At 31.5% G+C, this 25353-nt stretch overlaps 2 protein-coding genes across 2 annotated transcripts; one reads left to right on the top strand and one right to left on the bottom strand.

Annotated features, from left to right (window-relative positions):
* Positions 1-344: 344 nt before the first annotated feature.
* On the bottom strand, positions 345-13848 carry LOC122568174 (odorant receptor coreceptor). The gene is made up of 9 exons (XM_043727588.1): positions 13708-13848; positions 10919-11053; positions 10406-10789; positions 9772-10026; positions 9356-9609; positions 3983-4082; positions 3685-3789; positions 2829-2984; positions 345-2606 (listed from the first exon to the last, which is right to left on the bottom strand). The coding sequence occupies exons 2-9, from the start codon at positions 11051-11053 to the stop codon at positions 2556-2558; spliced, it is 1440 nt and encodes a 479-aa protein (XP_043583523.1). The 5' UTR covers positions 13708-13848; the 3' UTR covers positions 345-2555.
* A 3166-nt stretch (positions 13849-17014) lies between these two features.
* Positions 17015-25142, top strand: LOC122568094. The gene is made up of 11 exons (XM_043727450.1): positions 17015-17175; positions 17285-17379; positions 17524-17924; positions 18298-18454; positions 18819-19037; positions 19424-19680; positions 20297-20578; positions 23486-23521; positions 23930-23971; positions 24332-24370; positions 24704-25142. The coding sequence occupies exons 2-11, from the start codon at positions 17292-17294 to the stop codon at positions 24842-24844; spliced, it is 1662 nt and encodes a 553-aa protein (XP_043583385.1). The 5' UTR covers positions 17015-17175; positions 17285-17291; the 3' UTR covers positions 24845-25142.
* Positions 25143-25353: the final 211 nt, after the last annotated feature.

Here is a 25353-nt window from a genome sequence, read left to right as displayed (position 1 = left end):
GTTCCGCTGATCTTCGGAAATAGATTGGACGGTGAAGTTTTGAAAATGAGATATTCAGACTTCGGATTTCAGAATGAAAAATTGATATTTTGCGAAGAGAATCGGAAATAAGAAATAGGGAAGATTCCATATGGCAGAACGATGAGAAAAAGATTCAGATTTGAAAAGAAACGTTGGAAATGTATGTAAAGTTTATGTAAGAAATAAATTTCAGGCAGAAATTTGCAAATAATAGATTTGCATTGCATGAAAATTTGAAAATAAATGGTTTACATATCGAAAGTTTTCGAAAGAAATTATAGGATTATTTTGAAGGGAAGAATCGAGCGTGTAGAACATTTTGTATAAGACAAATATATTGTAGCTTTAATTAGAGAGAAATCATTTATAATACTGACGATTCAATTCACAATATGATTACAGTATTAACGTTCATATTAAATGCATTCGATAACATTGCTTTGATACTGCTTAATGTTACATGTGGAAATAATTATTACGTATCTACGGCTAGAAGAGAATTTACGTCAAAATTGTATACAATAATATTTATTTATAACCTATCGTTATATTAAAATTATCGTAAAATTATTACACATTTCTTATAAATTATCTACGCTGTAGATCTAGAAAAAATTATGTTTCATTTAGTTGTTGTGAAATATGAAAAATTTGTGCTAGAAAGTTCGTGTATTTATAAATTAACGGCGGAGGAAGTGCCGTGCACCAGTGGATGACATCTTAAATTCTATAAAGAGCAAAGTTGCATTTATCCCTGTTATTTATTATTATTATCAGTAAATTTATAATATACTTATTTCTTTTTTTAATACTATAAATATAACATCAAAAAGATCGGACGATTTTAAAATACCTTTTAATGTTATAAAAAGATATATTTCTTTGTAATATTTGAAATATTCGAAATATTCGAAACACTATCTTTTTGGTATATCGCTGAGTACATCTTTTTATATTCAATAAACAAATTGATAACTTTAAACAATTCATAAATTGTAATTATATATTTTCATAAGAACTTTTAACAGATTTCAACAAATATGATAATTTGAAAATGTAATGTTTAAAACTAAATAACAGTTACTATATGTATATCTGAAAAGAATTGCTATATCAGAAATAATTTCAAAATAAGAGATAATAAGTTCATTGTATTACTCATAGTATTAATGTGCTTATTTACACGTCAATAAAATTATTTTGTTATTTTCATAAATTTACTTCAGAAAATGAAGATGCAAATTTTAATTATCGTTTGACACGGATAGTATATTTTTTATGTTTGTACAAAAATTCGTTTGTACCATACAGAATTATACTAGCAATAAGTAACTTTTGTTTCTTGCATCGTTATCGTTTGTCAATAAAATATACTCTCGCAGTTACATTACAGTATATTGTACAAGATTATTATCAGCGTAATATTTCCCGTTCGATGTCTTTCTTAGGCATTGAGTGCAACTTACTTAAGACTAATTTGATCATTGCTTATAGGTATTATGTTTTAGTTTCCATCTTAAAATTATGTACTAATATTGGTAAAAAATATGTTTTTTTAAATATTTTCCTTCTTGCATCTTCATTGATCAAGAATTAATCCTTTTGAAATACCAAACAAGATTGTAAATAAGTTCACCCACTTTAAAAGGAAAGATAAAGTTACTAAACAGAAATTACATAAATACATATATATATGTATTATATTTACGTTATATAAAAATACCAAACTCGCGTTAATTTCTCAAAAGTTTATGTTCTTCACTGTAGCTGAGCGAATTATTCTTTCAGGCGTAAATTTTTTAACAATCTTTGTCTTTCTTTGTTAAAAGTTGAATGATGTGTATTGTTAAGACACTGTACATATCGTAAGAATTTAAAAATTAGAAAATGCTTATTAAAATGTAGTGTAATTAAAATCATATTAGATGTTAGTTTAAGAAATAGAAGAATTAATGATGACGAATGATATAAATTATTATTAGATTCTATGTATGTATATATTTCGCGTATTCTCGTTCTTCTTCAATTTTTTCTTTCATTTGAATTTCACCAAATAATATTTTCTAGTCTTCTAATTAAAACTTTGAAACTATGCGATCAAGTATTTCGTATTTCTCTCGTGATCGAGTTCTTTTTCTATTACTTTCGATCAATATATATGTAATATTATTGGATGATAATTATTATAGCTGCGTTTTATATTTATCTTATATACTATGGATATCTTTCGTATTTAAACAATTTTCGTTTTCCACGAGAACATAAATAAGTATGGCTGATATACGATTACGAGGCATCGGATTTCCCTAACACCTGAAAATTGAGTAGAGACGAAGGATACTCATCACTGAAGTTTATAATCCTACATTGTCGTTTAGTCACAGTTTCCAGCTGAATTCATCTATACGAAAATCCGATAGAAAATAGTACTCTAAAAGACGGAGAACAAGACTCTTGCCTGATAATTTTAATAATCCATTTTCTCCAACATTCCAGTTTCTACGTTCCATCATAAAATAGATAATCTCCTGCGTTCACTTCAGTTGCACCAACACCATGAAGTAGGTGACCATAGCTCCCAGTACCTGGAGAATTAGTTGTTTTTATTTAATGAAACCTTACAACCAAAATATTCAACCGAGTTTAAACTGAACTCAAACCTTCTCAGAAGTTAAAATTGTCAAAGTTAGTTCAAACTGAATTTTACTGCGAGATTCTTACTTGGAATTAAAATGTATTGTTCAACGCGGACGAGTGACAAAATTGATCGTCGGGAGAAATTTAAGTAAAGTTAATATTTATATTACCGAGGCAAAGAGATCCAAAGAGACGGTGAAGAACTTCGCCCCTGAAATCGACATCGCTTTTTGGCACTGCTGGCAGACGATTTGCACGAAAGTTTTGGCCTCTTCTGATCCATCGTACCAATGACAAGAGTAAGCGGCTTCCATCACTGATGAACTCTGTGTATAATATAAAAAATGTAGGTAGATGCGAAATATGGCTTTTCTTAATATCGATAACTAGATTGTTCATATTTATGTATATTCATACTTCACGACACTAAAGGAACGAAACTTACGAGAGATTCGTTTCGTCTTTTAAATATCACAACAGTGGTACTTCATTCTGTATAATCTGTATCTTTATATATCGTAAACATCTTTTACATTTCTACTGAATTTTCACGTAATTGAAATTTCACGTAAATGCATAAACGTCCGCGATCTATTGATAACGTATTAAAACTTGATTTACGATATTTTAGAATCACGGTATCGAATGGAAATCACTTGGAAAATAAAATAAAGGGAAATATAATAAATGTACGATATATGAATACGAACAATGTTTAATTTGCTCGTAATTAGAATTATTTCGAGATGTACGATCTACGCAGAAATATGATCGAACTCGTAACATATGTATCATGAGAATGATTTGATATTTTTTATTAATTTTAATATATGTATGTGTCTCGAAAATTCTAGAATCGTAAATTCCAAATTCGTAACACGTGATACGAACGATTCCACGTAAATTTTTTATCATTCTTCGTAAAACTACGTTGGAAACTCAAGAAATCGGGACTCGATTAAAATTTGCATCGTTTTGTGCTGGGATACATAGTCGATTAATATTTATACAGATAGTTATATGTACCTCCTCGATGAGACGGTTTCCAAATATGCACAGCATGAAGACCTGCCCTAGGGAGTATAACAAGTAACCTATTACCGAAGCTGCGTATGTATCCACTGCGTTTATCTGAAAGATAAATCAAAGTTTCGTCTCTTTTATCATTGGAAATGGGGGTAGATTAGCTGAGTATCTTTTCCTCTTCTAATAAATAGACTCCTCTAATTTTACGCTATATTTTATTGTGTTTTATATTTGCGCTATTTATGTTGTTTTATGCGGAGAAAAGTTAAAAGTATTTCCGTTAAACTCTTTATATTACCTTTGTTGCTTGGTAGGCAAGTAAAGTTAATGTGATGGTGGTAATTAACATATGTAACAGCAGAGCAACACCATAAGCGTCTCCAATTGCGGTTACGAGTCTAGAAAATAATGACAATGTTAAAGTAATTTGAATAATAAACAGATCTATCCGTTTGCATCATAAATATAAAACTGTCATTTCCTTTTATAACTATACGGAATTTTCCATAATAAAATAAATATATTTTTTTGTAATAACTTCTACTTTCCAAAAAGCAGGGAATTTATTTTCAAGTTTTTGAATATCCAATTACATAATATTATTAAAATTATTAAGTACATAAATATACCGTAAACGTAATGTAGATGTTAAATTCTGCCAAATAATAAACTGTATTAATTGCCAAATTTGTTTAAACGAACTTTGCGTTATTATCATTTTACATTACATTTCAGTGTTTGTTTGCATACATTGTAGGCTTGTAGTCCTCGTTAAATGCTAAAAGAGCTGAGACCCTTGAAATATACCAAACCCAATCTGTTCGCAGGACCGTGACTATCATACAACAAAGTTTTAATTCGACCTAGTTCACTGGATGAATGCATTTAACCAGTTAGTTAGAGTTTATGATTGGACAACTTGGCTCTCTCTCTCTCTTTCTCTCTCTCGTCTTCTTTATCACTCCTCCTTTTTTTCTTTTCTCCTTGATTCCACATCTCCCCTTTGCTGTTTAAATAATGCATTTCACCAACGTATCGTCAAGTTAGCTGTATCCAAGTTGAATGATCAATACTTCCAAGTGCTTTAAAGGGGAAGAATAAGGTGTTTGACGGTTCTTCGATTCGCTATTTTCTTATTAGATTCATTCTTTCTCGTATTTGTTTCTTAGCTTGTCCATTTTCCGTCTACTTTATATTTATCCATGCTCATTTACTTTCATCGAAACTTCTATCAAACTTAAAATTGACGAAGAAATGATTCTTTCCTTTTTGCATTGTTTTACTTGATTTCCTTGGAAATTTCCAATTTAACGGAGAAATCCTTCATCCACCCTTAATTTCTTTCCACGAAGAATCCTTTAATCTTCCGCTTAAGTACCTTACCTGTCACTTTCTTACAATTATTTATACCGTCTTGCTGCCCGAAGGAAAGTTCTTTGAAAAAAATGAAAAACAAGATCCTTTCTACTTTAGTGTAGTTATCTATCCGCTATGGTATTCGATGTCTCTATTTCTTTAACGTAATATTAATATGAATTATTATAAGACATACTTTCTGCCTTTTATAAGGAAACAACTTTCAAATTTAATATAAATATTGTTTTTAATAAAACTTTTATAAAATACCGTCAACTAGCTTTGTATTATTTAAACTGTTTCCTTTCTTTATTTTATTTGATTTAGAAATTGAAAGTATAATCTTACTGCTTAATCTATTCTTGGATATTTTATCATTAAACATTAACGTTAAATTTAACATTAAATTTATTTAATTTAAAATTAAAAATCTTATTCTGTACAAAACTTCTTAGATTTATTTTTAAAAGGTAAGATATTTTTTTTATATGGCATCTTTTCGCCTAAACCTACGAATTTTACATCAAATAAGTCATGTAAAAATAGACTTATTATATTTTTCTCGCGTGACCTTAATATTCCTTTCATTATAAATTTCACTAAAAATGTTTCCATGCTGCAGAAACGAAAAAGCCCGCTTCTGCCTCGTTTTAAAAAATCCCTGAAAAAGACAACTAACAAGCAAAATCACTTTCGAGCATTATCGTATAAAAGGGACGGTAATTGATCAGGCTAATGCGTCGAAATATCAGACGTAGGCAACAGGTTTTCGTGTATTTTTCTGTAACAAAGCAGAGCAAGGATTCGCGTGGCGGTCGAAGGGCAAACATCGAACACATTCTGCATTCTGTGCACCGTCGAGCAACGAAACGTGTACACACACGTGTCAGACACGTATACTGGTGCACACGTGAACGCGACCAACGTACAACCCCTGAATTGTCCAATAAATTGTCCAGTCCGCTTGCTACGTCCCCAGTTGCGGTCAATATCGCGCTCTCTTAGAATAAATACTTCACCACCGTGGGAATACACGCATCCCCTCTGTTTCTGCACCGTCGAACAACCTATATACATAGAACGTAGTTCCGTTCCTTTGTCTTCTTTGAAAATTTTCTTGGATGCGGCGCGGCCGTCGTTTCGCGTTTCTTCTTCGTTTTCAAAGTTCGCCGCATACTAAGAACCCGGAAATACGTTTCCTTCTTGTACGCGATGCTTTTTCTGGGTTTTGACTGGCAATTCGAAGCTTCTTGTAATTAATTACGACTCTTATTTCTTGATTTCACAGATTCGTTATTTATTATTTTAACACTGTTATTCGAACTCCCAAAATTTCACTAATTTGTATAATTTTTTTTAGGAATTTTATAAATTTACGGCGGCGCTTTTTTTAAGATTTTATTTACTTTTTATGGACAGACACTTATTTTTCTCTTTTCATATTTCTTCGTGTTCTCTTCAACTTGATCTTTTTGGCATATGCTTTGTTCTTTAGTCGTCAGTAGTTCTATCTATTCAGATGGATCTCTTCAATCTCTTTGCTAACTCTTTACTTATTTCGTTTTCGATCATTTGGAAGTCATGTGATTGTTAAAACATATAGAAATAATAACTGTGAAAATATATATGAAAATATGATCGAAATAAAAAGTTGTAATAACAAAGAATATAATAAAGGAAAAGAGAAAAACGTTCGTTGAAAGAAGACACTACCACTGAATTTCAAGTTGAAAATAATAAATAAAATAATAAAACGTATGTCCCATAAAGTGCTGCATGTTTGATGGGGCAAAATCATGCAAATTAAAATAGGTAACTCATCGTAAAAAAATAATTTCCAGTTCATTTTTCATTATACGTTAAATATACAAGATATCATTTTTTCTTCATAAAAGAGTCTCAAGCTTTAGAATTCAGTGCAGAAAGTAGGAAAATTTACATAAAAATTTATGTTCATGATAAGTCACGTTAAAGAAATTACGAGTTTACGCAATGTGATCAAATTTAGTTGGCCACTAAAATTTCTTGACACATAAAATTAACCGAATGGAAGAAATTATCCGGCTGTTGAAGAGCGGATTGTTCTACAAAACGTTCGAATTATCCGTTCGATTAAATATATAAATTCATTGTCGCACGAAACTAACGCAATGCGAATATTATTTGAATTTCGATCCTTTTTTACCTCGTACTTTTTTCCAAATTACAATCGAATCGTATAAATTCCACCGAATTTCAAAAGCAATAGGAAACATTTTTAATAAAAAGTACCTTTCTTTGCCGATGAATAAACGCGTTCCATGTGTAACGAATGTATTTGTTTCCAACTAAGATTGCTCCAGCCAATATAAAACCTCGAGTAAACAGAATATTGATTTTACATTCGCACATACAACCGGGGGAAAATTTCTTTGCCTTTTCTGAATTATTCACTGAGGGTAGAGTAGATGCGAAACATACGTTTGAAAATTCCGAACCTGGACGTATGCTAATTCAAATTCGAAATAGATAGAATTTTTCAACAATGCGTTTCTTTTTTAATTTTTCTTCTTATATTTCTCTTTGTTAATTTTTTTTATTTTAAAAATAATAAAATTTCTTCTTTAATTTTCTAACGCTAATTTTCATGTACATACTATTTAAAAAATATCTCTCTTTTTATCTTCTGCAATCTTTTTACCCGACTTTTCGATTTACTGAAAACGCTATTGCTTTAATATAATTTATTGTAAATTTGATCGAACATAATATATTTCAACCGTGTACGTATTTCAGTTTTTCTTGTCCACGAATGACTAATAATTATTTTTAATATTCAATTTAGAATTCGTTCAAAGTTCAGTTAAAATTCTAAATTCTATTATAAATTATATTTGTTTAACTGTTTTGTCTCGTTGCCTTTTTATTTCAGTACAAGTTCCCATCAAAATTTAACAAGTAATGGTAATTTATTCCGAAACTTTCGGTCAATTAGGATTACGCTATGCAATTTAATTCTTCCCATTGTCGTTGAATAAGTAATGCAATTCCAAACATTATGCGAAGAGTCTTCGTTAATTTGAAATCACTTCCTTAATTAAAAAGCTGCCCCCATAAAGTCCACGTAAAGAAAGAAAAGAATTTTTCATCGTTCGTCCTTTACGAACTTTAAACAAAGATTTCCACTGCATATTTCAATAATAAATGGATTTGAACGTTACAGGGACCTAAAACTCGTATCATAGAACTATTTTATTCTTACTGAATCGCTTTTATTAAAAAATTCCAAGGAATTCCAAACGGGATAAACCTTCTAACTCTTTTTTTTATGTTGATTAAACGTTGAGCTATTTTCATCGCTTTTCACGAGAAACGGTTTAATGGAAAAATTTAGCAAGCTGACACCGGTTGAAAAGTGTAGATGGTAACGAAATCGCGCGAATTTACTTATTCACCTGGCGCGGGGATTATTATCCTAATGGAAGTCTCTCATTGTTAGAATCGCGAATGTGAAAGGTTCTCTCATTGTCGACGTAGATTACGTTTCCGTGTAGAAACGAAGTCGAGATGAGAATCGAAATGGGAAACTGGGTTATACCGGAGTAGTCAAGACGTTGACGAACTTTGAAATTGCGACGTGCTGCAATCTAACTTCACCATGAAAATTTTATTTTCAACCGCGAGAAATGGGTCTATTGTTTCGGAATTTGCCATTTTCATTGATTTTAGATTGTTTTTCGATGACAAACTCCCTTTTCCCCGTATAACAGAATTTGATAATAATAAAAATAGGATTTCTAATAAATGGGAAAATTATTTCCTATGGCTAAAGAAATTTATAATTCTTATACGTGTAAAGTTAGAATTAATTGTTACTTTGGAGGTTCCCAGTTAAATCATCGAATTCTAAACTGTGCGATCCAATTTTCACAAAATATCTGTCCTTCGGTAGAGTTTTTTCTATTTAAGCGTTCGACATAGTCTTTGTTACACAAACGATCCTTGCGATCAGCGATTAATTATAGTGGATTTTGTGGCGTTTCCAGAGTATATGTTGTTTATTATAACGTTGATCGAAGACTTCAGTTTTAATTCTTTTCGCGTATGTTTTCGGCAAAATACGAAAGGTCAACGATTATTATATAAATTATATGTAAATTCCATCAGTGTTATGTATATATGTCATTTAAAAAATGTCACGTATATAACGAAATTTTATTAGAATACAAGTAAAACAAATACGATACCTATAAATAATACATATGAACATAAAGATGATAAAAATCAAATATACTCTGCAAAGCATTACACGCTGAAGAAAATATGACATACTTACCTTACGATATGTTTGTGCCTCTCAACCCAGTATTTGATGGCACTGCGGACTAGCATTTCTTGTTTCTTTGTTAATCCATTTGGTCCCACACCTCCGTTGAAAGTCATTCCAGCAGTTGGTCGAAAGGTGGCCGTAAAATCTGTTCTGTTGCTGTATATTCCCCGAAGATCCATGTCTAACATGTTCTCGCCCGGTGCTGTTGGCGTGGTTGGTGGTAGTGGGTCATGTTCTCTCGGCTGTTCTGCACTGCCAGCCTGAATAGCAAACAAATGGACATTGGAAGCTGCGATCGGGACACGAGCCTCTCAAAAATCAAATTAATCAGCTCCTTTTTACGAATCTCTTAGTTTCATTGTACAAATATTTACATTACATAAATTTGTCGACAAAAATTATATGGAAAAATTTCAGTTTACTTTAAACAGTTCCCCGCTGTTTGGCACAACAGTGTCCAGCGTGGCACTGAATTCCATCAAAGGCTTCATAATGTTCTTCAGATGTTGAATTTGTTCGCAAGCAAAGAGGAGCCACGAGCAAAAGAGTACATCCAGAAGATTTGCGTCTGCCATGCAAAACACCAGCCAGTAAAATTGGAATATCAACGTCAAGATGTGAGCCATCCCGTGGCTGGCATTGTACGGGTACCAAGAACGCAACATCAACCTTGGTATCTGGATGAAAGAATACGTTTGCAATTAACATTTTGAAATTAATCTTCTCTTCTTTCGAATTAAATTTTTCTGCTGCATATGGGGGTCGTTAATAGCCATGTTAATTTACAGGAAGATAGAGGTAAACGTAGGCCATCGTAGATTAAATGAAACATTTTAACATTGTCATTTTTATTTTTTATCATCTATTTGAATCACTAACACCCACACTACACGAATTACTAATCTTTAATGTTATTTATCGTTTATCATTTTTGCAAACGCCAAAGCGAACGATCGTTGAAAAAATTCGAGAACGTTATTATACCAATTTTCTTACTTTTTTAACAAAGAAATAAATAGCGCTATGTTATTTAAAATAAACAAATAATTACGGTACCTCGACGTAGGTGGTCTCATTCGTGATAGGATCGACAACTTTCTTCACGGAGTCACCGATGAACGTAATGCTGGTCCAAGAAATGGCCGACAGCATCGTGGTCGCTAGGACAGCCAGCAAGAGTATTCTCATCTTCCTCACAGCCACTTGATGGTAACGTGCGTTGCTCTCGGCGAACAGGGGATGGCTATTCGGATTGTTCCAAATGCCAAGGGTTCTGTAGAATAGTTTGCTCCTAACTGCGAAGTAAACGACCTTGACCACGCTGTGCGTGAAGAACAGCATCGTGATTGTGTTTGCCGTAAGATCGTCCACATCCTCCTTCTCAAAAATTAGGTTTATACCACAGAACCCAAACTGCATCAGCATCAGGATCAGGTGCACCTTTTGGTAACATGGTTTTGATTAATTTCTTTTTATTACGAACGACTAGAGGCGTATAAATTATTAATTAGATGTATATAAGACAGTTACCTATAAATAATTTTGTTAAGTTAATGTGATTTTACGTACAATAGCGAAGATTCTGTGTATATTTTTCGTAGAATTGTCGGCATAATAATTGAACATGAAATGCCCAGTAGCTTTCATCAGTCTTATGTTGGGCATCAAGTCCGCGACTAGCCCCTGTTGCTTGAACTTCATCATCTGAAGCAAAGAGTTTGGAAGAACTTAGTTATATTCCATCGAAAGTATACTACATGCAAAGAATTATCTCTAGTATCAGTAGTATACTTTGTATAGCATATTTTGTTTTAGTTTCAATTGCATTGGACCTATAATTCTAATTAATTATTTTCATCCAACTTAACTATATTAAATCATGGCGCTGACTTTTTGAAATATTTAAACATAATATTTTGGAAACATTTTGTTTCAAAGGAAAACAGAAATTGTACATAAGACGCGTATAAAAATTAAGCTATGAGAGATTATGTAAATTCATATGAAGTAAATTGATTGGGAAGTTATGTTCTATAATATTCTAAACATTTGTCATTGTAGACATTAGGGTAAAGTCAATGCAGTTACTCTAGGTCTTCATTACTTCCGTTCGTTGTTTAAAGGTTATCGAGTACTAAATTTGTAATAGATATTCATTCAAACTTTCTCATACACTCCTACAAGTTTTATCCAATCATACGTATTGGGTCGTCCGAAAAGTTTCTTTCGTTTTATAAGAAAATAATGGATGTACAACATTTTTCTTTTTATATTATTTTATCGAATTACGTATGATCCATTTTGTTCTATCAAGATACAGATCACAACGTTTGATAGATTAGGTTTCATGTTTGTGTAAAGATGCATCGTTGTAAAAGGCGTGTCTGTAAAAGAAAGACACTTTTCGGACAACCTAATATATCGCGCAGATAATGACATTAACGAGACGTATTTCCTTATTTATTTTTTCAATATAAACGTAAAGCGATAAACATGATAATTCACATTAATTGCGTATTATATTTAATGTTCGTATAATGAGTATACGCAAGAGACTTGTAAGTACGTATAGTTTAATAGTTGATGAGCATCGTGGTTTGTACCCTTGAGGCATTATTCATGGACGCGTTTGCGCGTTTAATTTCACATCTGTCATCGTATTGATGATAACTTTCGTGGTCTGTTACAGAGTTATAGCCTATAATAGAAGCGCAAAGTTTGTGACTCTTCTTTGAATACTAAAAGGATAGAACAAGCAAATGATAAAAATCTTACATAAAATATAAAAGAAGTATTTAAATATTGCATTGCTATATGCTTCCAAATTATATTCCAAAAAATAGTCAGTCTGTCTAAAAAATTACACGTATTCAACTATAAAAACGCCAATAAACTACGTCCAACTTCCAAAACTTTTTACATTTGTCAACTACAATTCTAATAAGCATTTTAATATTTTACTTGATTGCAAACCTACACTACTTCCAATATTGGTTAAGTTTGTTTTATATAGAATATCTTTTTCTGTGTCTGTAGATATAAATTGTTTAAAGACACGTTGATCGAAGAGAAATTTTTATCTTTGCAATTTTATTCGACGTTTCTGCTTATGCATTTTAAAGGAGGAATGTGTAATGAAAATTTTGAAGAAACGTGTAAGTAAAATGATTTCGAAGCAAAGAATCGCGTAAAAAGCCTAATTTATTACAAAGTTTGAACGATGTGACCATCTTGTAGAAATTTCGAACATCACTATCAGTATAAATAATATAGATAAGTATCAAATATGCTAATATTCCTACGTTCTTTTTTTAAATTAGATAAATAATATTAAATATAAATTTGGATAATTTGCAAGGAGTTTTATTTGTTGGAAATTCGCCGCGAATATAGTGAAACACCTATAAACAATATTTCATCAGATCCATCTCTTAACAAGTTGTAAAAAAGTTTACCTCGCAACTACGATAGCCATAAATGATTACATTTCGTAATACCAATAACTTTCCTAAAACCACGCGTAGATTCACCGTAAACTACATAAACCATAAATAATACGATTTCGAAAATGCATGCAAACAACAGCAAGTTTCATCGATTCTTGCTCATAAACGATTTTAAAAATTTTACTGTTATACATAAAACGGGCAGTTGCTTTAAGATTTCACGATTTTAGCTGCACGATTTCAAAGATTGTCAGTAATTTTGGAACTTTGAACTTCGTAATAAAACTACTTCGATGTTCTATGCGATCTATTTCGATGTTCGAAATATTGTTACAATTTTTTTATGAAGATAGTTAAAATGCATCGATATTATCAGAATCTTTAAATCATCCTTGAACTCAATTCCAGGCAATGGTTGTACCAAGAACATCGAATGCCGGATCAAGCATTAAAGTTACCCAATCTCGTCCCTTATTTTTTACACAAGCAAGTTCGTTCTTCGAAAAACTAACAAATATCTCAAAAAATCTTCAACCAAATTTAATTCTTAGTCTATTTAATTAAATAATATAGCTAATAAATATTTTATTAAATTTAAATCAATCACATCTCCATTCATATGCATATCATATCTCCATTTTATATCTCGACCTAATGACATCAATTTCACGATAGAGCTAACAAATGTTTCGAAAAATCTCCATCAAATCACTTCTCGATCCGATCCTTTTATATCATCACGATAGCAGGAACATTAAATCACAGAACTAGCAATTTCCAGCCACCTTTTTCTATCAAGGATGCTCAGAAACCTTTACACCACATCTCGATTCATCGACGAAAACGAAAAATACTTTTTCGCCAAAAACATCGACTCACAAATCGATGTTCAACTTTCAAATGTTCTCTCACCTTGAGGCGGGTACGTTGTTACGCGATTCAAATCCACGATGAAAACGCGAACTCCTCGCGAGTTCGCCGAGAGAAACGCGGTGCGTGCAGCCGGGGGGCACACGTTTATCGACGAAAACTGACACACGAACAGCGCGATGGATCGTCACTGCTCGGCAAGCCAGGGGTTCCTCTTCGTTTTTTCTTTTCTTCCCACCCCCTGGATATCCGCCACCTGTCGTACCGATGACACCCCTCCAGGTCGGCAGGGTACCAAACGTGGACCAATCGCCGACAGGGCACCGAAGCGCAGACGTCCGAGAACGTTTGTTGCCGGCTTGCTCGTTGCCATATTGTATCTTGTACCGTCGACACGGAGCTTCCTAATCGCATCAATTATTCAGATTTCGACGACTGCAACCACCACCGTTCGGGAAACTACAGTAAGGACGGGAAGAAATATGCCGTGACCGATAAGAAAGTCTCGAACACTCATATTCTCGAAAGTTGAAACACACCACAGCGATTCTTCGGATTATTGGGATTTGCAATGGAAACGTCCCTTCTTTACTTCCAAGATTTTTATTGATCCGTTTATCGTTGGAGTTTAGGGAAGTTATTTCTCTGAAAGTTGATTTGCTGGTAGAGATTGTTGATTTTTATGTAATTTCATATGTTATGCAGTTTTTACGAGGAGAAGCAAAGTTTCTTCAGTTAAGGATTTTGACGAGTACCTCATTTTGGGTATTTTATATGTTTTTGTAAATTATACGAAGAGAACTAAGGATTTATATAGTACGTAATTTGTTTTGTCTACTAAAAATTGTGATTAGGAATTTCTTTCCCTAAAAGTTTATATATTAATAGGCTACCGATTTTTATGCAATTTCATATCTTCGTGAAGAGAATTGAAGGAATGGTTGTAATATATTGAATATTTCTTCTTCTTTTCTTCGCTTCAGATGTTTACCAAATTACTAGACAAATATGTATCAACGTCTTCACTATAAAGTTGAAAGGATTGAAATGTTACATCTTAAAGAAAGCATAGTTCGATGAAGAATACTGAAGCAATTTTTGCTATACTCTATGAATACCCTGTTTATTTTATCGATATAAAGGAACTGTCTTTCACAACGTGCGGAATGAAATTATTTATAAGATTCCATATGCCTTAGTATCAGTATTTTACTAGTATATTCTGCATTTAAATTATCTTCTTTTCCTATTACATTATATCAACTTTTAAATTTTCACACAGATGTTCTTTTTGTTTCCAAAATTAACAACTCGTAATTTAATTTACGCGATATTTATTCAAATATTACAGATAAATGGTAGATGTCAAAACAATCATAATTCTTAGATCTATATTTAAGGAAAAGAAGTTCAAGAAAATTACTTTCGGATGAAAAGTAGATGATTCGATGACCAGTCTAGGTGGTAGATTAATACTTTTTCGCTATTCTATTTTTCTAAATAACAAAGCTTTTACATCGAATTAGTTCTGCTAGTACCAGGAAAAACAGAAAATTTATATAGTAAGAGAGAAACAATATTTAATAAAATAATTAAATTATATTTTTATATTTTAATCAAATAAACTTATTATATTTGCTCTACTTTTGCGAAGAAATATTTTTATTTAATAAAGATTATCCGCGTTATTGCTTAATAGTTCTCAATGTAAAGACGTGATATTAAATAATGGAAGACTACAATTACGTACACATACATATGTTAGTACATTCATCAGTAATTTGCTTTACAATCCGCATTTTAAATAATATGCAACGTGGTACAATCATAGCTCAATCAATAAATTACATTTATCTGATTTAAAATTCATTAAGTCGTGTCTCTACATACAAAGTAATTTATATTATATTTCAAGTTTATATATATATATATATAATTAATAAATATATTTGTAATTTTTGTTAATAACGTTTCTTCATCATAGTACAACATAAAAACAAAGCAACTCCTGATATTCTTATATCTCTATATTTACTTGTCACGCATGTTCCAAAACGCAATTTTCAATCATTTTCTAGAATTTATAAGTCAATTGGTTAAACAATTTGATACAGTTTAGAAGATGAAAAAAGTAATTCTCAGTTGCTAACACTGACACGTTGATTTTCATTTAATATTGATATTTGATACGATTTCTTTTCATCTTGGAAGAAATTTTCCACGATAAAGATTCTAATTTACGTTATTCATTATTTACACGAACGTTGTCTTCTTTCGTGTTTTTCATACGTCGTCCCTTCAACTGTAAAGCTGGAAGAAAATCTCAGAGTAGTTATCTAGGGTATGTTATAGATGTTCATACATGCTTATTATAGAGGTACTTTAAACAGCCTTGACACTATTTACGTCAAGTGATCACAGAAAACTCGTGATACCAAAGCTATGATTAATTAAAATACCTTCAGACGAAGTATTCTTCAAGAAGCATACAGAAAAATGAAAACTTTTATTTGTCGCATCTCTTTCACACAAGTAGAACGACTTTAGCTGAGTTTCTGGAAGATTATAATCTACATATCATAATTTACAACACCTTACAATATTTTATTTAAAAAATTGTGACTTGATCAAAGGATAAGATTTTTATAATACCATGTTATATTTTATATTATGGTAAAATATATATGGTACGGTAGAGAAATTATTTTAAAAGACTATGAATAATAATATGAATTGTTTGAAACTATTTGAAATATGTATATCTTTCCTGTGAATTATGTTCCATCGTCGAAAGAAGAAATTTCAGAGACATCAATGCCCGAAGCGGAGCGAAGATTAATTCTAAGTAAATTACATACATGCGCATGTACTTGGAAATATTATATCAAAAAACTGCAAACATGGTCTAATGTATTACGTTTTCATCACATTATTAAGTCTAAATTATTTAGATATCAGTTTATTCAAATCTATGAATGTTCATTAAAACAATATGTTTGTTTTATATACATTTGTATGTGTATGTATTTTTATGTACATGTTATTTAACATATTTTTAATACTATATGTCTAAACATTTTAAATTTATTTGCGAGAATTTTCTTCTTAAACAGAAATATCAGTGGAGAAGAAGAATGTTGTAAGTAGCAAATAATATGACAATAAATATTTATCTATAACAATATCATTATAATAGCAATCATAATAATAAATAGCGTAAGAAAAACTATTAATCGTAGGGGAGCTGTTTCCAGTGCCTTGAAAAACAAACGTCTGGTCGAAAGTCAGTACTCTTTTATTCACTCGAACACCGTATTTTGTTCATTCTACAACCGTCGATCATAGACGTTCTCTTTTGTTAGAAGCGAACGGACATATCCATCGTTTGTGGATTTTTCAACTGAAAATACTGTTTATATTATATTTTGAAAGTCTGAAATACATCGAATTGAACATCATCTTACATTTTCTTATTCAAGTTGGAGGTATTTTCTGCTGAAATCTTGCGAGGTATGACAAGCTTTATAGTTTCAACGTCCGATGTTACGAATCAGTTTTATTGCCGGATGTAATATGTACAACTTACTGTTTTTATCGAATATAAATCTCTCGTTTTAAGAAGCAAAATGTTACAAGAACATTTCTTGACGGTTTTGTTGGGCGCAGCGATGTCGATGATGCTGTCTTGTTCTGGATTTAACCCGGAACGCTCGGGTAACGTACAAAATATTTATCTTTTGTAAAATAATCATTGTCGATAGTAAACATCCGACAAACATGAATTTCTTTTTTCAATTTTGCGGAGCAAAGTTATATTTCATACAGCTACTTTGTACTGAAATCGTGTCTTTTTTTTAGTAAACGTTCCAACTACCTGGAACGTGGTATCATCACTGGAAACCGAGCAGAAGGTTACGGTGGATCACGTCTCTAGTACGAAAACGGAAGTGACTGGTACCGACAAAGGCTTGCAAATTTCGGACACAAAGTTGTCAACGAGGACCATCGACCAAACGAGTCCTGCGAATACGACGCGCGAGAAAAGATTCGGTTTTGTCATGGAGGATATTGAAAGTGACACGCGTTTCCCGAAAACCAAAAACGCTAATTTTGTAAAAGAAGCAACGGCTATAGAAACGATTTCAAGTTCTCCTCCACGGAATGTCGTCGTGATTATCGCTGATCCGGGCCAAAATCAGGAAGATTTCTGGAAGAATTTCAAGGCTTCGCGCCTGTTCTCCGTTGAAGGGATGCTTCAGGTATGATTTCGTGTCAGATATGATGTATTAATATAATTTTAATAATTCGATCGGTGAATAATTAAATAAATAAACAAGGACACGTCACGTGCTTAAATTCCGGGTATGTGTGAGGTGAGAGGGATTCTATAGGATAAAATAAGGCTAAAATCAAGTATAGAAAAATTGTGTGATCGAGTTTGCAAACTTGTCAGTTTATTTTGTCTTTTATAAGGGAATTTTACTAATTAGTAATTACGAACATCGTTTAATTCAGGAATCAAATGTTAGATTTAACGTCAATGGAATAGAAAAAACCAAAAACAACAATTGGCGAGCAAAATCGTGTTGTTATCAACTCTATCATTGTTTGAAAAATTGAAATTTATTTTAGAGTTGTAACAATATCCAAGCAGACAAGGCAAGATTCTCTTTGGACGATGCACTAATTCCCGGCAATAGGGACAAGAAACACGATTGCGAACACTTACTGCGTTCAAACATTGCAACATTGTTGCTTTGGACTCGAGATGTTAAGGGAATGACTACAGGTTTAGCTCTTCAAAATTTATGTAACGCTGTACTTTGTAAATTTATATTGCGTTCCATTATAGACATAAATTAATAACTGTATATAGATATAACGAGGAAAAGTCAATGATTATCCGCAACGTGCTTATAAACTAAATTTCAACAAAAATAGTCAGTTTTCAGTGACATCACCCTTTTAACATAGTCTCTTTGCTTCTCAACGTACTTGTTTGAAGTCGCACAAATTCTTTTATGTCTTCAGAAAATATATTTAGCAAAGTGTTTAGCGAAATGTTCAGCATAAATAATAATTTGTCTATATTTTTATATTTTATGTTATTCTTTAATATTCTTTTGCTAGTAACAACATTTTTTTGTAAACAGGAACGTTATCCAACGCGAACTTCACTATTCCATCGTTGTTCGGATTTGAAGAATCGGTAGGGTTCTCAAGAGACTTTGACGAAATTGATGAGATTAACATGAAACCGGAAGTTCATAAAGCGAAGCCGGAAATTCGTGGTGACTGGCACGTTATCGACTTAGGAAAACCGATCGATCGAGTCCCTCCTTTGATGCCTCCACAAAACGCTCGAGAAGACGGTGAGTATTTTAATTTTATAAATATAAGACAGTATTTAATAAAATATTTAATAACGTGCAACGTAACATATGAATGTTTCAAATTGCTAATATTCCCTATTTTCAGGTAGTCTTTTTTGTTATTAAATATTTTTTATTACCGATGCTACCAATAACGAGGTTTCTATGTTTCAATTACAAATCTTCTAATACAAACCTTTTGAATATGTGGGTGCAATTTATAACAAATTTTTTCTTCTTTCATCAGTTGAAAATTTAATTGTCAAATTCAAATTTCAAAGAAACAATATTTTTTATATGCACCAATCTGGCAGTATGAAAAAAATATTATGACTGAGCATCAATTTTGCAATATATATATTTTCCAATCGCTATATACAACATAGATGAAGCTGCGTGGAACGTGTTCGATATGTTCTCCAAAATAAGGCTCGTTCTGTTTCGGTCGTTGCTGGAATCTCTCGGTAGAAACGTCGCTGCCTCAGAGGACCCTATTTCCTCTCGCAAATCGCATCTTCTTCGATCCAATTTCGTGGACATGGTCGAGGAGCTAAAGTCGGTTGAAAACGAGAAAGGTTTCATATTGGTTGCTTCGGTGTCTGCCAGTGAGCTCGATTCAGCATTGGAGTTTCTACAGCGCGAAGTAAATAATTTTGCAGGAATTTGTAATGCTTTTGATTCGTGCAATTTAATTTCCCAGTACATAGTATGTCTTATCTGTTGCTATTATCAAATACGAAGCCAGATGATCTAGGATAGATCAGAAAAGTAATTGTACGCTTAGTTTTCTCGAGATAACATATGTACGAAAAAATAGTAGAAATAATACTCGTATTTTGTGTAATAATTTCGTTTAAAAATGTTTACCGCGGTTAAAAATTTATGCTTGATAAAAGATATGAAAGGGAAAACGAACTCTTTTTTTCTTTTCTATAATAATTTTTGTTTTCGCGATAAGCGAATGGTATCGAGTTGAGAAAGTCATTTGGTATTTCCTTAACAAGGATAACTCGTTAACGCTTTCGCTGCTGCTAGGATTAATTACGATATACGAGGATTTCCTGTCTTGTACTGGAACATCGTTAGTGTACTATTAAACGAAAAGTACTTTTTCAAAGTACTTACATTCACAACAATCTCAACTTTTCCACTTGTTCTTAGATTTTTTATTTTTTTAATCATTCTGCTTCGTTTTATTTCCCTATATCGTTTCAAAAATTCATTCTCATCGATTAATGTTAATAAAATGATGATAAAAGGCATCGCAGGATACGCTGCTCGTAGTGATAGAATCCTGCCCGCACGACGGCAAACCTGTACCATTCTTTGCACAAGGACCATCCGCCAAAATGATTCGCGAGGCCACGACAATTTGGGACGTTCCAACTGCCGTTAAACATATCATTGCCAATGGCTGTCAGGACTCCGGCTGCAGAAATCGTCGACATGACGCTAACTCGCCTCCTGTTGCTCAATTGAAGATCATACCACATAACGTGGCCGTGCTAAGAAGAACGTCTCGAGATACTGCTAAAAAATCGGTGAGACAATGTTGATCTTTCCTGGGACAAAAATAATTTGTTGCAAAATTATGCAAGAAATACTAGCATATTACAAATTCTAGTTGTTAGTTTGTTGATACAGTAGAGTTTACATTAGAATCAACGTCGGAATAATAATCAAAGGATCAAATATTTGAGAAAATGAAACAGATGACACTGTAATGTAGTAACAAGTAACGAGTAGTATGATTAGTAGCATTGACTATTACCCCGTTTATCATAAATGAACGATAAGGATAGTACATAATAATAAATGAAGGATAGAGACAGAGGTGAACTGTTCGTTGAAAGTTAGAATCGAATTCACCGGTATGACGACAGTTTCAAACTGTCCAAGAATACTTGATACAAACCACTTCCGAGTATAAATAGCGTTCTTCGATAGTAACCTAGACATTGAACCTGAGAAAACAGTGTAGTAATAGGAATATCATGATAGTCGCAGTAATGACGGTCGCTTTTGTCGATTAACAATTCCCATGTTGGTGAATGAATTTCAGAAAATAGGAATTCGTTCGATATTCGGAAACAATGCTTCTTCGATGAAATAAAACGAAAACTAACAAATTAATTAGCATGTAAACAATTAATTAAATTTTATTTGACCAATGACAAATTAGACGTCTATATACATACTTAGTAATCTGATTAATAAATTAGAATACCTTTTTCACGGAAAATAGAAAATCTTTTGTGCTTCTGTCAAATACCTATAGTTTCGCCCATCATATTATCTTATTTGAAATCTGATCTTCAAAGTATCTGGTAAAACTATTGCGTGTAATACAGAGATCATTTTAAGTGTATAATATCCTTTTATGCGTTTCTACGTACATCCAACTTCGTTAAATTGTTAGGACGAAATAAAACGATTGTATATTCACGTCAAAAAATTCTTAATTGAGAACACAAATTGTCAAGTGATATTTTAAAAATAGAATACACAGGATAATATATATAGAATGATGGAATATAAATAAAAATGTTGAATTCCACCAAAGGATCGATTTCGTATGGACATTTTGTTACATGTAATTCAAATTCATGGTTCTGACACAAGCTGAAATTAATCATGACCTTTCCGGGTATAAGATGTATCAGAAAAATGTTTCTAACATACATTCTGCATGCAATCGATATGTGACAGTATGTAAAGATACGTTCGAATCGGTGAATGGCGCTCAATTGTTTGATCTTCGATCAAAAAACTGTACTACCTTGAACTACTACAAAAAAAAATTGTACAAATTGCTATATCAAACTGTTAATCATAAAAAAATTCGTAGGTGTTGATGTATAGTATGTATACCAAACTAGAAAGATAGATGTATCAAGTGCTATAATACTAAAACAACAATTTAGCAATATTTAGATTAGAAGACAATCGAAATAATATAGACACATGGATATAAAGCTTTTAAGTAGCATGACATTATAGAAAAATAAATAACATGGAAACTGATTTACTCATCAAATTTTTATTCAACATGCGAAATATGACCTGTTACTTTATTAACTTAACATTTCTGTCAAGGTAATTTTAACCGTAACACCCACGTTTCAAATTACCAGCTCTTTTCTAGTATTATTTCCGGCTGAGTATCAAATATGATTCGTGTCGAAAAAATATAGGGACTGATACTTGAAACTATATCTCGTATATATCTCTGTATATACCTCGAGGACGTCGATGGAATACAATCGTTAACAATAAAAGAACACAGTTAAAGTTGGGCCACGGACTTGTAGGCTACGATAATTAATATAATCATAGTTGTAGATAAGCGTGATTCATGTAAATATTGAGTTAATTTCTAGTTGTGAAAAACTTTCTCGTTTACTTGGAAATCGAACGAATGATTAATTACTACGGTGGAGTTTAATTAGTTCGTAGTCATATAATTAATTGTCATAATATAAGTAGTTTCCATGATGTAGACGTAATTAATATATAACAAAATAGAGTTAAAAAGATCCTTAAATGGTGAAGAATTCTTTTCCTAAAGAAAACTAGGATTCTTTCTTTGCAATTCGCCTTGTTACTTTTTGTACACTTTTTTCATAACAAATTCTAATTTGCAATATAAATTTGCATGATAAATACATGTTATATCGTGTAATAGGATACGTTCTTGAATTGCCATTCCGTAGTAAATGTTCCACTTATCATAAAATGATAAATGGGTATTAAGTATAGAACATGAAACAGGAATTTTTCCATCTATTAAGGTTATTTTTATAACGACGCATATATATTAGTATATATTCTTGTTTTACTTTTACATTGAAATTATTTGCTATGTATTAATTATAATTCAGTATTACATAACACCTCAACACCTAGTATCATTGGATCATAGATGATCAAAACAGTCTGAGTTAGATTATTTAATATTAACGATTATTTAATTTTATTTTGCATTTAAGATATTCTATATAATTTTAATTATATATTATATTACATAAAACATAAAATACAAATTAAAATTAACTAACCCAAAGTACTATAATGTAACTATAACTTAACAATATCAGCTAGGAGTTAAAAAAATTTCTTTTTAATTAGATTTGCCGTCACAAGCTCCTTTTATTCAGAACAAAGTTACAAATTATTGAAGATTAGCCAGTATTAGTTAGATTGGTCTTAGTCTTTGTAAATATAAATCAAACACAAGCTGTAATGTAAATCAGTTACATTGCTGTATTAGTAATACAGATGGCAAATTATTTCTACTTTTCCAATTGCTGGATTAAATAAATTACGATAAATGCTAATTTATTATACGTTATAAATGTATAATTATAATAATTATGCATTCGTAAAAGTATTTATTGGTAATCAAATGTTGTAATTCACTGTACGATAAAATAAACATTTTATTGCAGGATGACGGCAACAAAGCTGAAGTTCCAAGTGTTAAGGTAAAACGATACTTCGTCTTCTAAACAGTACTTTATCCAGTATGTTACGCTGTGAATTAAATAAGTTTGCGAAAGGAAAATACGCACTTTCACTGCTAGATCTGAGTCATGCGTGCACAGTGTTATATTAATTTTCTTTTATTATCGTTCACGATATACGATAATAAATCCTAATATCATTGCTATCGGCCATTACATAATTTTTTTAAATAGAAAACTATACCATTTGCCTAATTCGAATCCGATTTTGAAACGAAAATCCGACATAAAGTTAGAATTGTCATTTTCATTATATAAACGTCATTTCTGCAATCGTATTATTATGGAACATAATCTCAATATTATATAAAATAATTCAAGTTATAATCAACCCTTAATATTGAATTAACGTTGTTTTCTCCCTTTCAGCAGAACGAGGTTGTTAAAAATGTCGCCGATTTAAACACCAAGGTAAAGTATTCATAATTCGATGTTTAATTCGTTGGAAGTCTAATATTCGTTTTATGTATATTTTAATTTATTTCAAATTTAATATTTATTTCATATAAATCGTATGACTTGAATAACACTGCAAACTAATAATCGCTTCTTTTAGAGACACGTATTAGCTTTAAAATAACGAAAAGTATACTTCTTCCGACATAGAATTGAAATTGCCGTGTTCATTAATCAGAGCAATTAAACGCGTCGCGTGGGCATTACATAAACGACATTTCTGTAATCCTATCAATGAATAACGTAATCGTTATGTAGTTAGTTATTTTACCCAGCCTTATTATCAGATTAATATTAACTTCTTTTTTTCGGCAGAACGAAGTAGTTAAAAGTGTGGCCGATTTAAATGTCAAGGTAAAGTATCTTCAAAAGTAAAGTAGATTTCAATGCTTAATTCGTTGTAAGTCTAATATTTATTTTATATAAATTTTAATTCATTTCAATTTTAATACTTATTTTACATGAATTGTATATTGCGAATGAACCAATTAATTTTCAGTTTAATGACCTATATAGCATTTCAAACTTAATATTCGCTTCTTTTATTTTTTCTTAAATCTCACTACCAGCTCCTGAAAATGAAAAGAAGAAATGATTTACTTACAATTACGATACGTTCATTTTTGTTAATCGAAACTGAAAAATATATATGTATATACTGAAACATTTGTAAATACTTGCTTGCAGGAGGAAACGGTAAAGTCCGAGGAGAGGGATGCATCACCAGAATCAGATACGAATTCAGCAAACTTTAAAATTGCAGAGAAGTTCACCACGATCTTTGGGATAATTGTCTCGTTGGTTGGCGCATTTGTCCTTACCTCCTAAAAAAAAGATCTTTCACGTTGATCTCATAATCGATGACTCTAATTTTTAATTTTTTTTTTTATGGAAATTGCGTCAAAAATTTCCTGGGTAAAACAAACAATATTCAAATCTTCGTTATTTCTGAGTGTATAACTGCTGCTTTTTGTAAATTTTGTTTTATCCTTATGAAGCTGTAAATTTTTAATTCTGAATATGAAAAGGTGTCTTAAATGGTGCAAAATTTTATTAAATTGTCATAACAGAAAAACTCCTTTTTTTACTTAATATTTTTGCTAAATATTTTGCGTTAGTAATAAATTCCCGGATAAGAATGTTTTTTACATAAGCATGAAGGATAACGAGAAACAAAGTCCGCCTTATTACATTTAAACATTTAAACTGAATTTTGAGATGAAACTAAATCTCTTCTCGTATTCCATTTGCGTGATTTTTTTCTGCATTTTATTTTTCTCCAAATTTCAAGATATATAAAGTGTGGAACATTTCAAAACATAAAATAAAGATATATA

The sequence above is a fragment of the Bombus pyrosoma genome, linkage group LG6 (genome assembly GCF_014825855.1).
Source record: "Bombus pyrosoma isolate SC7728 linkage group LG6, ASM1482585v1, whole genome shotgun sequence".
Taxonomy (NCBI): domain Eukaryota; kingdom Metazoa; phylum Arthropoda; class Insecta; order Hymenoptera; family Apidae; genus Bombus; species Bombus pyrosoma.
Note: the sequence above shows the minus strand (reverse complement) of the source record. Positions and strands in the feature narration are given on the sequence as shown.